Below are 13,767 nucleotides of genomic sequence, written 5' to 3'. Positions count from 1 at the left end.
TGACAGTTTTTCGCATCATCGAGGAAAATATTGCGTTAAAAGACTTGTAAAAAATCTTTTTAGCGTCTTTTTGGACAGAGATAAAACATAATTTTATCCCATTTTAATTAATTCGATTATACATAAATATCTGCAAAACTGCAAAATATCCGTAAAATTGAGTAACAAGATTAATAAATTGTATTTTTTGCATTATAGATACTAAATTAGCGAGAAAGATTGTTCATTTGACTTGAGAGGCGAGATAACACTATAATAATCGACGGACTTCTTTGTGGCGAAAGATGTCGCGGAGATGATTACGTCACGATACGCATATCATGTACGTTAGTACTGACAGCGCATAATCCGCCGTTAACGTAAAACTCTGCCGACAGTCATAAAATTAACTCGTCAGTCCTAAGAGTGACTCAATGAAAGATGATAATACCGCGGAAATTGCTTGAATCATTAATATTCATTACAATTCAAATCAGACCGTAATAACGTTGTAGCGTTATCCGAGCAAGAACTTTTCACGCGTTTTTATTATATATTTATCTCGAAACGAATTTATGATAAACAAAACCTGACGCTATTACATTTTGCAATTCATGCAAAATAAAAAAATTGCAAATTTATACAGATTGATTTTTCTAGCGGCTTTATAATTTTTAAGTTATGTGAGCAAATAAAGGTAGACGATGATTGGTAGACAGACATTCTGTCAGTTTCGAAAATACCGAAGTTGTGAGTCATCTTTGATCGTTGATCATTGCGAAAAAATAATTATACATATATATACATTATACATTTGAGGCACAGTTTTGCTAATTGCGAGAAAGCGAAATCTATAATAGCAAGGCAACGATTTTCCGCGAAGGACCGCTGAAAATTTCGTGGACGAATGACAGCTTTGTGAAGAGAGACCGCCAAGTCTCTGCAAACGTGACAAATGGAAACCGGTGGTTGCTGGCAGCTCGTTCGTTGAACATACCAGCACCGTTATGAAATGACGACGTGGTGCCGCCGCTCGTGCTGGTGGTTGTAATCGCAATGCGCTACCGTACCATCGTTGTTACTGTTATCGTTGTTGTATTGCTGTTGGTGTTACCGTAGATGGAGAGGTTTAGGTTGCCCTGGGCTTGCTACGCACAGAGCTCACGGCTACGTAGCTAATTACCCGATCCTACCGTGAACAACTGAGCGCGTTCATTGGGACGAAAGGGGGTTGGGCGAGAGAGGGATGAAAGATCGGGGCAGCGGGGGCGGCGGGGGCGGCGACATGGGGCTGCGCTACCGCCGCCGTTACTGCTGCTACTGCTGCTGCTACTGCTGCCGCTGCTATTGCTGCTGCTGCTGACACCAAAGACTTCTCAACATCCACCCGGAACTCGACTCGGTGGCAGCCATAATACAACTTCGTCCGGTTATACGAATATTTCGCCGTAAACTGGAGGCCAACGTCGAGAACTGCCGCCGGCATTCGGTTTCAATGGCCAACAGCAGTCGGCTTGGGCAGCAACCCTCTCTGATTCCACTGAAAAAGGGAAATTCTACGACTGCGAACCTGTAACGGTGAATAATGGCGAGTTTATAAAACGAGAGAGAGAGAGAGAGAGAGAGAGAGAGAGAGAGAGAGAGAGAGAGAGAGAGAAAGGAGTGAAAAATAAATGGCAATCTAATATTTTTATTAGTAGTTTGCTATGTTTTATAAAGAAGATCGAAACCATATCGCGAAAGTTTTCTGAAGGATTATTTTCTAAGTAATTGATTCCTCACAGTTAATTTGTTATCGAAACCATTTAAATTGAAATTTTTTTATCTGCCTTATTATTTTATCGAGGTTTTATTATAATACTGAGGTGTGATTACACGTTAATACACACGGGCGAGAATTGGCCTACGGGGAATTCTCAATCTGCAAGATGGCTTACTATATATATTATATTATGTCACTTACTCAAATATCTGTTATTACTGTTTGAATTAATATCTTCTCCAAAAAATTATTTTTTGAAGTGTTGAATCAATTATAATTTGAAAATATTAACTAAAATTGATAAAACTAAAGAAATGAATTTAACAAAATTCAAATAAGTAAAATACAGATTGGCTTGTTTTTAGAAAAATCTAAGCAAGGATATATATTTTGATACTAAACAAAACGAGATGTTAACAGAACCGGAAAATGCAAATGTTCACGTAATATTTAATATATGTATGAACAAGAAGAATTGTACAACAAACAAATATGAAGAAACGATCACAAGATAGAAATCTCAAATGTTTTATAAGTTAAAGTTTCTCATGTAACCGATTTTAGGTAAATAAACAGCTTTCTCGATGACTGATACATATCCAAAGCGTTATCTAATAAAACGGGAATTCTTTTCCCGCAATAATATGGTTCCGGATTGATGTGAAAAGCGGCGAGCGATTCTCTTTGCACGAGATCGTATCGAGGTGGATGAGTCTCCTCGGTGGTGAGACCACATCGGACTGACGTGTGATATTGACCTGTGTGTCGAGATATGATATGATAGGAAGGTATTTATACCAGAGCGGCGGCCAGCCGAATGGCAGGAGCCACGGCGAATAGGAGGCAACCCCGCGTAGGAGATGATCGAGAGAACGACAGGGTGGAACGGCGGGCGAGAGAGGAGACTGCTGAAAGGGAGGGGGATCGATCCGATTTTCCAATCTCGGCGACCCCGACTGTATTTGTATTCCGGCACAAGCCACTGGTTCTGTGCCAACTATAGCGCACCTGATCTCGTAACTGTATACGGCCGTGGTATCCATCTATATCGCACTCTGATCCCGACTAATAGCGAAGACTGATAGAACAACGATCGTCGTTAGGTAACACCGCACACGGCAAACGTAGGTTCTCGTTTGGTTGCGCGAGAATCCATGTTTCCTTAGTTCTAATAACGTTGTTCTCCCTTTTGATGAAAGATTAGCTCTTGATAAGATCGATTAACACACTTCGATATTATAATATTAATATTAAAACATATATATAATATAAATTTCTTGTGATACAGACCGATTAATAGTTCTTAAAGTTCTTAAAGTGTAAATATTGAATATGATGCAAATTATAAGAAATTTAGTGTTACGTGATTAGGAAGAAACTCAAGAGGTAAGAACTAGGAACAACAGAGGGATGGCTTTTTCGAATGTAAAAGTCTCTGTCAACTCTAATTGGTTCGACGAATTAATAAAGATCGCCATAAAGGGAGTCACGCGATAAAGTTTCCGTGCACGATTAATTACGAAGTTATATTGGTAGTACTGACACTGAGTATGTTATTTACTTCCTTTCCCTCTGTTACGCCGAGAGAGTGAGGAGAAGTAAAGTTGAAATCACAACAAGAATTGAGAACAAGGAGGGCTGAATGGATTTGCCAATCTCCATGAAGATTTATCTATTTTCATCTATAGTCTTTATTATTGAACGCAGAAATAGCTAATTGAATATTAGTGCGCGAATCGAACAGTTGGATAATCACAAGCATCAGATAGATTTCATTGTGCTAATATCTTAATAAATTGTACTACCGAATTAAATCTGATTCTTATACGTGAGAAATGTTTTCCCGCTACGTGTGTATAATTTTTAAACAGCGATGTCGTAATACCTACATTCTAGGATAATTGTACTTGCATCGTTATCACACTGTTGGAATATTCGCTTAGAATTTCCATCATTGCGTTTTGCGCTTCGCTTCGTCGTTTGTCTCCAGCCGCGAGGAAAGTCGAGCGATGGATAAGGGTGAAAAGAAACGAAGGGGGACGATGAAGAGGAGGAGGGCGACGAAGTGGTGGGTAGACGCGGCGGATGGATCGATCGTATTTTCCAATCTCGACGGAAACCCGTCCACCGCCGGCAACTCCCGCGTCCCCCTTCAAACCCCCACGACTGTATTTGAATTCCAGCGCGTACAGCTCGGACGCAAACCGAGCGATCGAGCGAGCGCGTAGAGCGAGTACAGAACCAAGCTTCTGTGCCGCATCCCGGAGTACGGTCATGGCGTGTCAGGCCTGCCAGAGAATATCCCAGTGGCTGTGATAGCCGCGCACCACACCACACCACACCACACTACACCACACTATACCACATCACCCCGACGCCCCCCAAGCTTACTCTCTGCGAGCCTCGATGAATCCTCTCTCGATTCTCCTATCCGTTTCTCTCGTTCTCTCGCTCCCGTCCTCTCTCGCTTTTCCTTCCATCTCTCCCGTGGTTCGCTATCGATGTTGGTAGTTGCGGCCGGTGCTGCGATTGAATGCTAGGAATTTCATCATGAGTTGAGTCGTGGAGACGGCAGCGGCAGTGGCAACAGCAGCAGTAGCGGCAGCAGCAACAGCGGCGGCGGTGGCGGCGGCGGCGGCGGCGGCGACGGCAGGGCTCGATCCAGGGGGACCCGGCACGATGAAGAACGGGGGCGGAAAGACGGGGGAAGAGAAAACCGGGGTGGTGGAGAACCGCCCCCGGTTCGTTCCGGCGTATCCACCCCGCGGACACGCCGTGCGAGCTAACCGGGTCTAGGGAGCTCGCTGCCTTGCTTAGCAGCCAGCCGTTCCAATCATGATTCCACGCTCCCACCGTTTGAAGTCTCTCGATTGAAAAGGGGCGGAGGTTTGACTAAAGAACGAGTGCTCCGGCTATCGGCTATCGTTCTATGCCCGATGCGCGCGTGTGTGGATCATTCGATGGTCACACGCGCACCGCGTATTATACATCACGTTCCAAAATCAATGGTCAAATACACATCTCAATGACAGAATTCCAAAAAGTCCCAAGAACACAAAAGATATTACATATAAAAGTAGAAAAGATCCGGAAAAGACTTATATTTTATACCATATTAAAATTTCCGTTAGGAAAAGATTGGCTTGAAATGATTTAAAATCATTATTGAATGTAAATACATAGTTAATTTTAGGACGGCTTGTATATGTACTTTGTAACTAAAGATTACAGCGATAGGTGTAAAGCAGAGTATGAATGTAAATCGAGATAACGGTCAAACTTCATTCTTGAAACGGAATTTTCTCTCGTTCTGTATCTTCTAACTCATTGTCAGATACCATTTACCATCAAATATAAGATTTTCTTGGTCAATTAGAATTGTCACAAGAATTAATTCTCGAAGATATTCTTCATTTCTCACTGATTGTGATTCGTGCAGACGCCGCAAGTTCTTTTACTTCTCTTCAATCTTAATCGTAAATCATGTACGTGTTTTAAGTGTGTATATGTGCTCAAGGGGTCAGATGTCTTTCGCTGAATTTTCCGACATGTGATTCGTTGTACGAGAATCAAAGATCGGAAAACGCCTTATTAGCGAAATGGACCCGGCTGACGCTCGTGCGTAGGGTTCTTGAAAAGGGGAGAGGGGACTCTTCTAGAGTATTGCACGCATATCGAAAGAGAAGCCTCCGTTATATATCATTGTGCTGGATCTCATTACACAAAGAGTAGCGATAGCATCGGTCCTCCTGTCGATCTCAACTCCCCCCCCTCCCTCTTCATTTCTTTCTTTATTCATCCATTTTTGTTCCCTCGTTGCTGATCGACCAAGCTGGACACGACCAAGCTGGCACAATTCGGTGTATTTGTGCATATGTGTATTTTAATGGGTTCGGTGTGTACATGGGCGTGTATAAGAACGGGGAAGACGGTAATCCGTAGGAAATTACATATTATTATGACGTGTTATTAAACGTGCAATAACGGGGCGACGGTATGCGCCAGGTGGCCTGGAAACGGCGATCTTGATGGATCTGTTACGGGACGATAAAAATCAGCGACATCGGTTACACGCTCCCGATCAAAGGAACTCTCGCGCTCTCGTTTTCTCTCTGTCTTTCGCTCTATCTGTCATCGTCTCACCGAGGTTTGAATGACGGTGCATTGCATTATGTATTTAACTATATCGTCGAACATGTGGCACGAGAAAGGAAAGGGGGTAATATGTGACAGAAATCTCGTTTGCTGTATACAGCGATAAAATATTACTTCCATTTTTAAATGCATGGGCCAATTGTTTATCTTTCTTTATCTAAAAGTTACGATATAATTTCAAACATTTAAAATTGATATTATACATAAAATTATTAAGATATTAATCATGAAGTTTATTATGATAAAATACCTTTTTGTGATGGGAATACTTTTGAAATGTATTTATAAAATATTATTGGATTTATGATTATACGTATACCGTACCTCTTCCCCTTTTTTATTTTATTCTTCTCATACATTGACTAATGAATATCTCGATAAGCTCGAGTACCTTTAATAATAGTAAATCTAGTTAGGATACATCGGAATTTTTATGCAAATTGTTGGAAAAGTGCAATTAATAACTAAGATTTAGGTTACTTATAATATTCAACATATTTATGCTGTAAAATATATGTTGCAGTAAAAATATGTTGGATATTAGAAATAACCTAAATTTAGTTACTAATTGCTTTTTCCCAACAATCTGCATGTAAAAAATCCGATGTCTAGTAATTAGAAAATTACATTTAAACTCCAAAATATGTTTCAGGAATAATTCATACACTCTTATGATATCAAATTTGCGTCAAGTGAAACGTTTCACTAAAAAAGAATCTTATCCGCTCGATAATTTCTACTTTTGTAGAACGAAACGTAAGAATATCATAGATATATATACATAGTACATATAGCTACACAGAATTTGAGATATTGATTTTTCTATACTACCGTGTCTCTTGACATAATGGTAAATATTTTGCAATTTTTACATCTGAAATAATTATCTCCTTTCTAATTTTTTTTTCTTTTTTATGTGAGTTTTCTGCTGTCTCGAAGGAAAGACGAATAAATAATCCTTGCCCTCTCTTTCTCTCCCTCTCCTCTCTTCTCCTCTCCCTTTTTTCCCTCTATCCCTTCTTTTCAAAGGTAAGCAAGAACCAGGAACAAAAAAGAGGAAGAAGGACGGAGGGTTAGGAAAGGTAGGAAGCGTGGCGCACAAAGTGTCGAGCTAGTTTGCGCTATAATCTACTATCTCGTCGTTTGCAATTAACTTCTCTTGATGATGTCACGTTTCGTTCGCGCCTCATTTCCAGCCGCGCCGTATAACAATCTGCTGTGTTAGCCCGCCCTCTTCTGCTGGGACGATCCTTTTAACGCTCGCCTCTAAATTTCGTAATCAAGTTTTTCCTCGCCGAGAAAATTTGCGAATCTCCCTCTCTTGGAACGTTCTCTCGCTCTCTTTCTCTCTACCTTCCTTTCTTCCCTTTTTCTTCTCTCCCGTCTTCTTTCTTTCCGTACCTCTCGAGCGTCAACCACTTCTCATACTTTGATGTCAAACCTTGAACGTCACCAGCCGACTGTTTAATTTACCGGTCGATGTGTTTGATAGACCCCCTTTTTAGCGCCTACGAAACATTCTCTCTTTGTCGCGCGAACGTATCGTGCGTATACCTCTTCCGTATACATATTGGCTACATGTTTCCTTCCTTTTTGACAATGTTATTTTGCGAAACTCATATAATTAATAAATCAACTCGATATCAAATTTTCTTTTTACGAGCCGTGAATAAAATTTATTATCATATTACTAACAATAGAACTAGACTTGAAATTTTAGCATTTAATGAAATCTATCGGATTATTTCGAAATAGTAGAAGAACATAATTATAGTTTGCTGTTGAAAGAAACGGTTATATATCTTATGACGAAGTTTCACAGAGTTGCGAAATCCGCCACTTGTACTGTGTTTCATAAAATATATCAACGCCGCTTATAGACTCCGCCGAGATTGCTGAGTAACTTAGGCATTCACCGACCGAGTTACTTATACAGTAACGAGAAGTATTAGCGCACGGTCTGGTGTGTATGAACTTTCGGCATGCCTATAATGCACTAGTTGCATCCGGTATTCGTGAACAATTTAAAGGAAGTAATGTATAGCCTCGTAAACTTTTCAATGTCGCGAGATTGTTATATACGGTTCATCATTCAGTATGGTTAGATAAATGTCTTGTCTCAGAGAAAGAGAGAGAGAGAGAGAGAGTGACTTTGACCGAATGATAAATGATTCACAACTACGCTATGTTTATAAATATTTATAAACGTGTAAAGAATACTAATTATAGCAGCTTTATAATCAGTCACTCTCTTTAAAAGTTACGTACATGTGATGCAACTTTTCAATGCTAATTAATCTTATGTACGTATTACGTAAATCATGAAATAAGTGTTTGATTCATAAAGACACCGAAATGTTTTAATCTGATTTTCTAAAGCGTTAAGATTATTCAATCGCAAAACATTTTAACGAGTTAACGTCGCAGTGAAAGTTTGTAGCGAACTTTCAGGCTGGTAAGGTTTTGTTGAGAGATGCGATGAGATAGAGGAGAGAGAGAGAGAGAGAGAGAGAAAGGGGGAGAGAGTATCCAGTAGGATGTACCAAATGTGTGAAGTATGCCAAAGTCGAGGATATGCTAAACCGGGGCGACGGCCAACACACACACACACACACACACACACACACACACACACACACACACACACACACACACACACACACACACACACACACACACACACACACACACACACATATATATATATATATATATATATATATATGTATGTATGTATGTATGTATGTATATATATAACAGGTGAGTGAGACAGCGGGATAAAGAGCGCACGGGAATTATGCGTGAGGGAAACGCGTACGGTCAGGGCGACGGGAGGGAAATGAGGGAGAGGGATCCGCGAGTAGAAGAGGCAGAGGCATAGCAAGTGGAGCGAAAATCAGATTTGCTCGTTGTCGCCTCCACCCACGTAGCATCGCCACCCATCTCTACCCTCCGGCCCGTCGGCTCCATTCGAACCACCCCGAGCGCGCCACCCGCTTCCCCTCGACCTCTCCGCGTGGACCACTATTCTACCCTCTCTTGCCTCATTCTCCCTTGCCGCTCCCTCTATCCCGGAGCGCCACCGTCCCTCGAAAGCTCGAACGAGCACCGCCCTTTGATCCTGCCGACAGCCACCCTCCGAGCCACCCAACCACCATCCACCCATCCGTCGACCTAACTCCATCCCCTATGGCCCCCAGGTCGTTCCCTTCCCCACTCCCTACCAAACGTATCCAGCTTCTGCCCACTGTCTCTTTTTCCGTTACGACATTTCTATCCTCGCGCCTTGTCCCCGTCAGCACCCTTTCTCGAGATGCGCCTCTCCTCTCTCGTTCTCTCTCGCTGCTCTTTCCATTTTCATCTCTTTTTCGCGCACGTTACGAGGGCACCGGCTGATAAATATGCTACCGGTGGGCCACGCGACTGCCGATGCACGTGCGTGGCCACGAGGCAGCGAGTTCCGAGCTTTGAATTTGGCATTCTCGTTTGTCTGGGATTAAGTGAGCCTCGTCGATCTCATACCCGCGTTAACGTAGTGTAAAATGTAATAGAACGCGGTAGAATCAACGAATCATGTTTTTCGTTGCCATGAATTTTATTGCAAAATTAGACAACTAAGTCCAAATTTTCCAAAAAGCAATATTTTTCAGTATCTCATATCTTGTACAGGAATACGTATCATCTGATATTAATTGATCACTTAGATTTGTGAGATATTGCCAAATGTGCGTAATTTCTTGTGCATGCCGTATATTGTGTTGGAGATTTTCATGAACAGTCATATTAAATTGTCTGCGTTTTTTATTTATCTTGTATTGCTGCTGCGCCTTGATTTGGGTCAGGCGCAAAGCACTGTACCGCGGGCCTCTTTTTTTGCGTCCTAAAATAACTCGAGTGTGAAACATTTAGCGCGTCGCAGTTTTTTTAGTTTATCGCAAAGTTCCGATCCGCGAACGTCGAAGGATAATTGAATTCCTCTTGGAAGGGTAGCTTTTAATACTGGCGGTGACCGGTTTTTAAACGTGCCGGTGCAGTCAACAATGACATTTTCCGGTAAAAATGCGCGCGAAAAAAGGGGGAGGCCAGTCCCGGTATTTAAATGGCCATTGGCAGATTACCAATATCGGCGTACTGCTTAGTTAAACGAGTTACCGCGAAAACTCAATACGGCTCAATACGGTGTAGAGAGGACAGCAGAGGGGGAAAGAGACAAAGGGAGAGAGAGAGAGAGAGAGAGAGAGAGAGAGAGAGAGAGAGAGAGAGAGAGAGAGAGAGAGAGAGAGAGAGAGAGAGAGAGAGAGAGAGAGAATGGGTCGGGCCATCGGGCGTGATCTATGTGTTGAAATCACATAGCACCGTTACAAAACCGCACTAAATGCATATTTGTCCGTTTAAAAGGTCACAAAATGGCGATTCATAGGTACGAAATAAACGAAAGTACATCAGATTACCTGTCGCCGACGGGGTCTCGTTTTAATTCGCAAAATTGCATTGGCGTCGAGCTAATTGCAGTTTAATCCCGCGTTAGGAACTAATTACCAAAGCGTGCAGCCGTATTTGCGTTTACGGCGAGGCTCGCGTTAATTCCGTAATATACCAAAACTTTGTTCGAAGAATATATTAAATTCAATGCTGATATTTTTCTAATAGTTGCATCGAACGAAAATTTAAACTTTTCTTTACACGCTGTTATGTTGAGATTACTAGAGCAAGTTAATATTTTTTTCGATGCATTTATATAGAGTCGCGACTTAGAAATTTTAAAAACAGGCGTACAATTAATTTGTAATGTGTTGTTTCAATAATTTTTTATTTCTATTTAAGACACTCTTGCTGTCGCCAAGAAAAATGTTTCCTGGTGAAAAAAAAACACGCGACAAATGTAAAATAAAATCGGTCCGTCGTGCATACAGAGGCACATCGATCGGCCGCGACAAGTAATTCAAGCTCGCGCCATTTAACCATTAGCCGACTGAAATATTTTAATAACATCCGCCGCAATGTGTGTCCAGCGAGCACGTATCGAATATATTGGCATTTAACATTACGAATTATTCATTTTCGAACGCGATACGAATTCTCAAACAAAGTGGCAGTCAAAGAGATAGATAGAGAGAGAACTGGAAAGAATGATATAATTCGAGTCTTTGACATTGTTATGTACTCGAGAAATTCGATTTAACGAGCCTATCTATTTCACGATTTTATAAAATTTTTCTAATATGCACTTTATTTTAATTTACTCATTTATTTAATCGTAATATAAAACGATATATCATTAAAATATTAGTCATAAAATAATTAATATTTTTACACATATTATCGACAATCAGTTATATTTATAATGAAGGTGTTTTATTTTAGATTATTTGTATCTATATAATTATTTTTAAGGTGTAGCTGGCATATCATTTTGAGGAAATTTATAAAGTATTGAGAATTTTGGCTTTATTTTTAATAGTTTTATACTCCTTATAGGTTAAACAAATAGTTCTGCTGATTGGAGCACAAAGAATGCCTCGGACAAACTGAGACGCCAGCGCCTCACCTTGTTCCACGGGAGTTTTCTTAACATTTATTGCTATATTTCAAAAGATTTATAGTTCTACATAAATAAATTCTAGAAAGAGTTTTGGTGACAAACAATGTTTTTTTTTTCCCCACAATTTTAACCCACCGAAAAAGGAGCCCTACGGGCTAAATAGGTGAGACTACGCGCGCGCGCGCGCTTTCACACACACACACACACACACACACACACACACACACACACACACACACACACACACACACACACACACACACACACACACGGCATTTCACCTTTGTTTTCATAAAGACAACTATCTCGAGCATAAAAATTATTTAAAATAAAATAAAACAACGTTTATTGTCAGAACTTTTTGTAGAACTTATGTAAAACTATAAATTTTTTGAACTTTAGCAATGAATATAGAGAACCCCGTGTGACAAAGTGAGACGTTGCGTGATGAATCTGGCATCTTAGTTTGTCCTTTAAGCATTTTTTATGCTTTAATAACTATAACTAATTGTTTAACGTATAGAAAACTACAGAACTATTAAAAATAATCCAGAACTCTCAATACTTTAAGTTTCACAAAATGATATGCCAGCTTCATATACGCACTATTTTTATATCTAATACTAATTGATACACGATATTGTACGTAATTTCTAATCGTCACACGTAACACTTTCGCTCGTTGAACAACTCAGATGAGTAACGAAGATAAAAACCATTTTGAAGAATCGCCGAAAGCGTCGCGGTACAAAGGCGCCGTTTAAACAGACGTTTCGCTCATTATTCGCCGTTCCGCGCAAAAAGTCTCTGCTCGGAACATTTTCGCTCACATGAACTCCGCCGAACAGGTGCTTCGCTTGTCTATTTTTCATTCCCTTCTTCCCTGCTCTTTCTCTTGGCAAATCTTTTTCATGTACCATCAGTATACCATTACCTTTATGTTCCGTCGCGGTGTTCCTTCATTTCGTATAGAAACGAAATCTACGCCGCGTTTACGATTTTTGCAGATTAAACGCTTACGTGAGCATCGCTTGATTGCACACAACGGTATCATTCGAGAGCATAGGACTCACCTCGACCTTTGCATTTAGTGTCGTACATAAGACACCAAGGTAATCACGCACATTTATTGAACTAGTAGAGATTTCAAATAAAAAGACTGTTTATTGCAAAATTTCCATATCTGTATATTTATATAATTTAGAAAACAAGTTTTATTTTAGTGACCTTTATATGTTGGCGCGCGCGCGCAATAATAAATTATTTTCTTAAATTAATTTTTTTCACATACGCACGCACACACACACACAGTTCTCATTTTGAATTACTCGTATTCAAAAAAACTTAGAAATCGTCAAGTACTTTGCATTGAGATTCTTGTCTCGCGAGTCGAGATTCTCAAAATTTTCTCTATAAAAAGATTTGAATTGATCAAAGAATCTGTTAGACAAGTTAACATCGTAAATTTCAAGACATTCTATATATATGTATGTACACACACACATACGTACGTGTGCACGCAGTCAGGTATAACATCGGGTTGTTTATAAAACAAAAGACCTCCGGTGTTTGGCGCCGAACTCGCGTTTAAGGAACCGAGCAAAGCGCTTTACGCGCTCGCTAACGCTTCGTGCTTCCAAAGTGGCACCTCTCGCAGTTTTCCTTTTTCTCGACGAAGCTCGACGTGAGAAAAGACGGGAAAGGATGGTGTGACGAGACACAGCGGAGGGGGGAAAAGCATTTCCCTTCTCTTCATCTTTTGTTTTGTTCTATTTGTTGCTTCCTTGCCGCCTTTTCGCATTCGACATCGTTTCCTTTTCTCGGCGCATTTAACGCACATAAGTTTGTCTCCACGGAGGAAAAGAATCGATGCAACATTTTGTTTTCTATCGTCTCTTGTGTGTTTTCTTGTCCGTCTTTCTTTCTAGATATCGCGTTCGATTTTCGACGTGAATCGATTTGCACGTGGAGAGAAAATCACAGAAAATGTTTACCTCTCGCTTGTTCATTCGCAAGTAAAAAAATGATTGAATGCGATCCATTTAATAAAGACAATAATTTGAAATTTATAGTGCTAGAATATTAAATTACAGATAGAAAACTAGATGAGAAAATGGATAGCGATCACAGTGCTTGTTTCAAAACTAGGTTGAAGAGCGATCGAGATACAAAACATGAAGATATACAAGGCCACGGCGGACCGGAGTTAAGGGAGTGAGAGAAATGATCGTGGACGCAAATGTGGGCTTTCAATCCTATTCCTGCTCATCAGTTTTGCTCATCGTCTCCCTTCTGTCGCACAAATGGATTTTTTTGCTTGCTCGAAAAG

At 40.5% G+C, this 13,767-nt stretch overlaps 1 protein-coding gene across 1 annotated transcript in view; it reads left to right on the top strand.

Moving 5' to 3' along the window:
- The window catches only part of LOC143904160 (protein pangolin, isoforms A/H/I/S), a 126,698-nt gene extending 115,255 nt beyond the window's left edge, over positions 1-11,443 (top strand). The window contains exon 4 of the mRNA XM_077418547.1: positions 11,375-11,443. Within this exon, the coding sequence (XP_077274673.1) occupies positions 11,375-11,428 (54 nt within the window). The 3' untranslated portion in view covers positions 11,429-11,443. The remainder of the gene's footprint in view (positions 1-11,374) is intronic.
- The last annotated feature ends 2,324 nt before the right edge of the window (positions 11,444-13,767 follow it).

Source organism: Temnothorax americanus, unplaced genomic scaffold, assembly GCF_048541705.1.
Source record: "Temnothorax americanus isolate GAGA-0224 unplaced genomic scaffold, ASM4854170v1 Scaffold5, whole genome shotgun sequence".
Classification (NCBI taxonomy): domain Eukaryota; kingdom Metazoa; phylum Arthropoda; class Insecta; order Hymenoptera; family Formicidae; genus Temnothorax; species Temnothorax americanus.
This window is presented reverse-complemented; position numbering and strand designations above follow the sequence as displayed.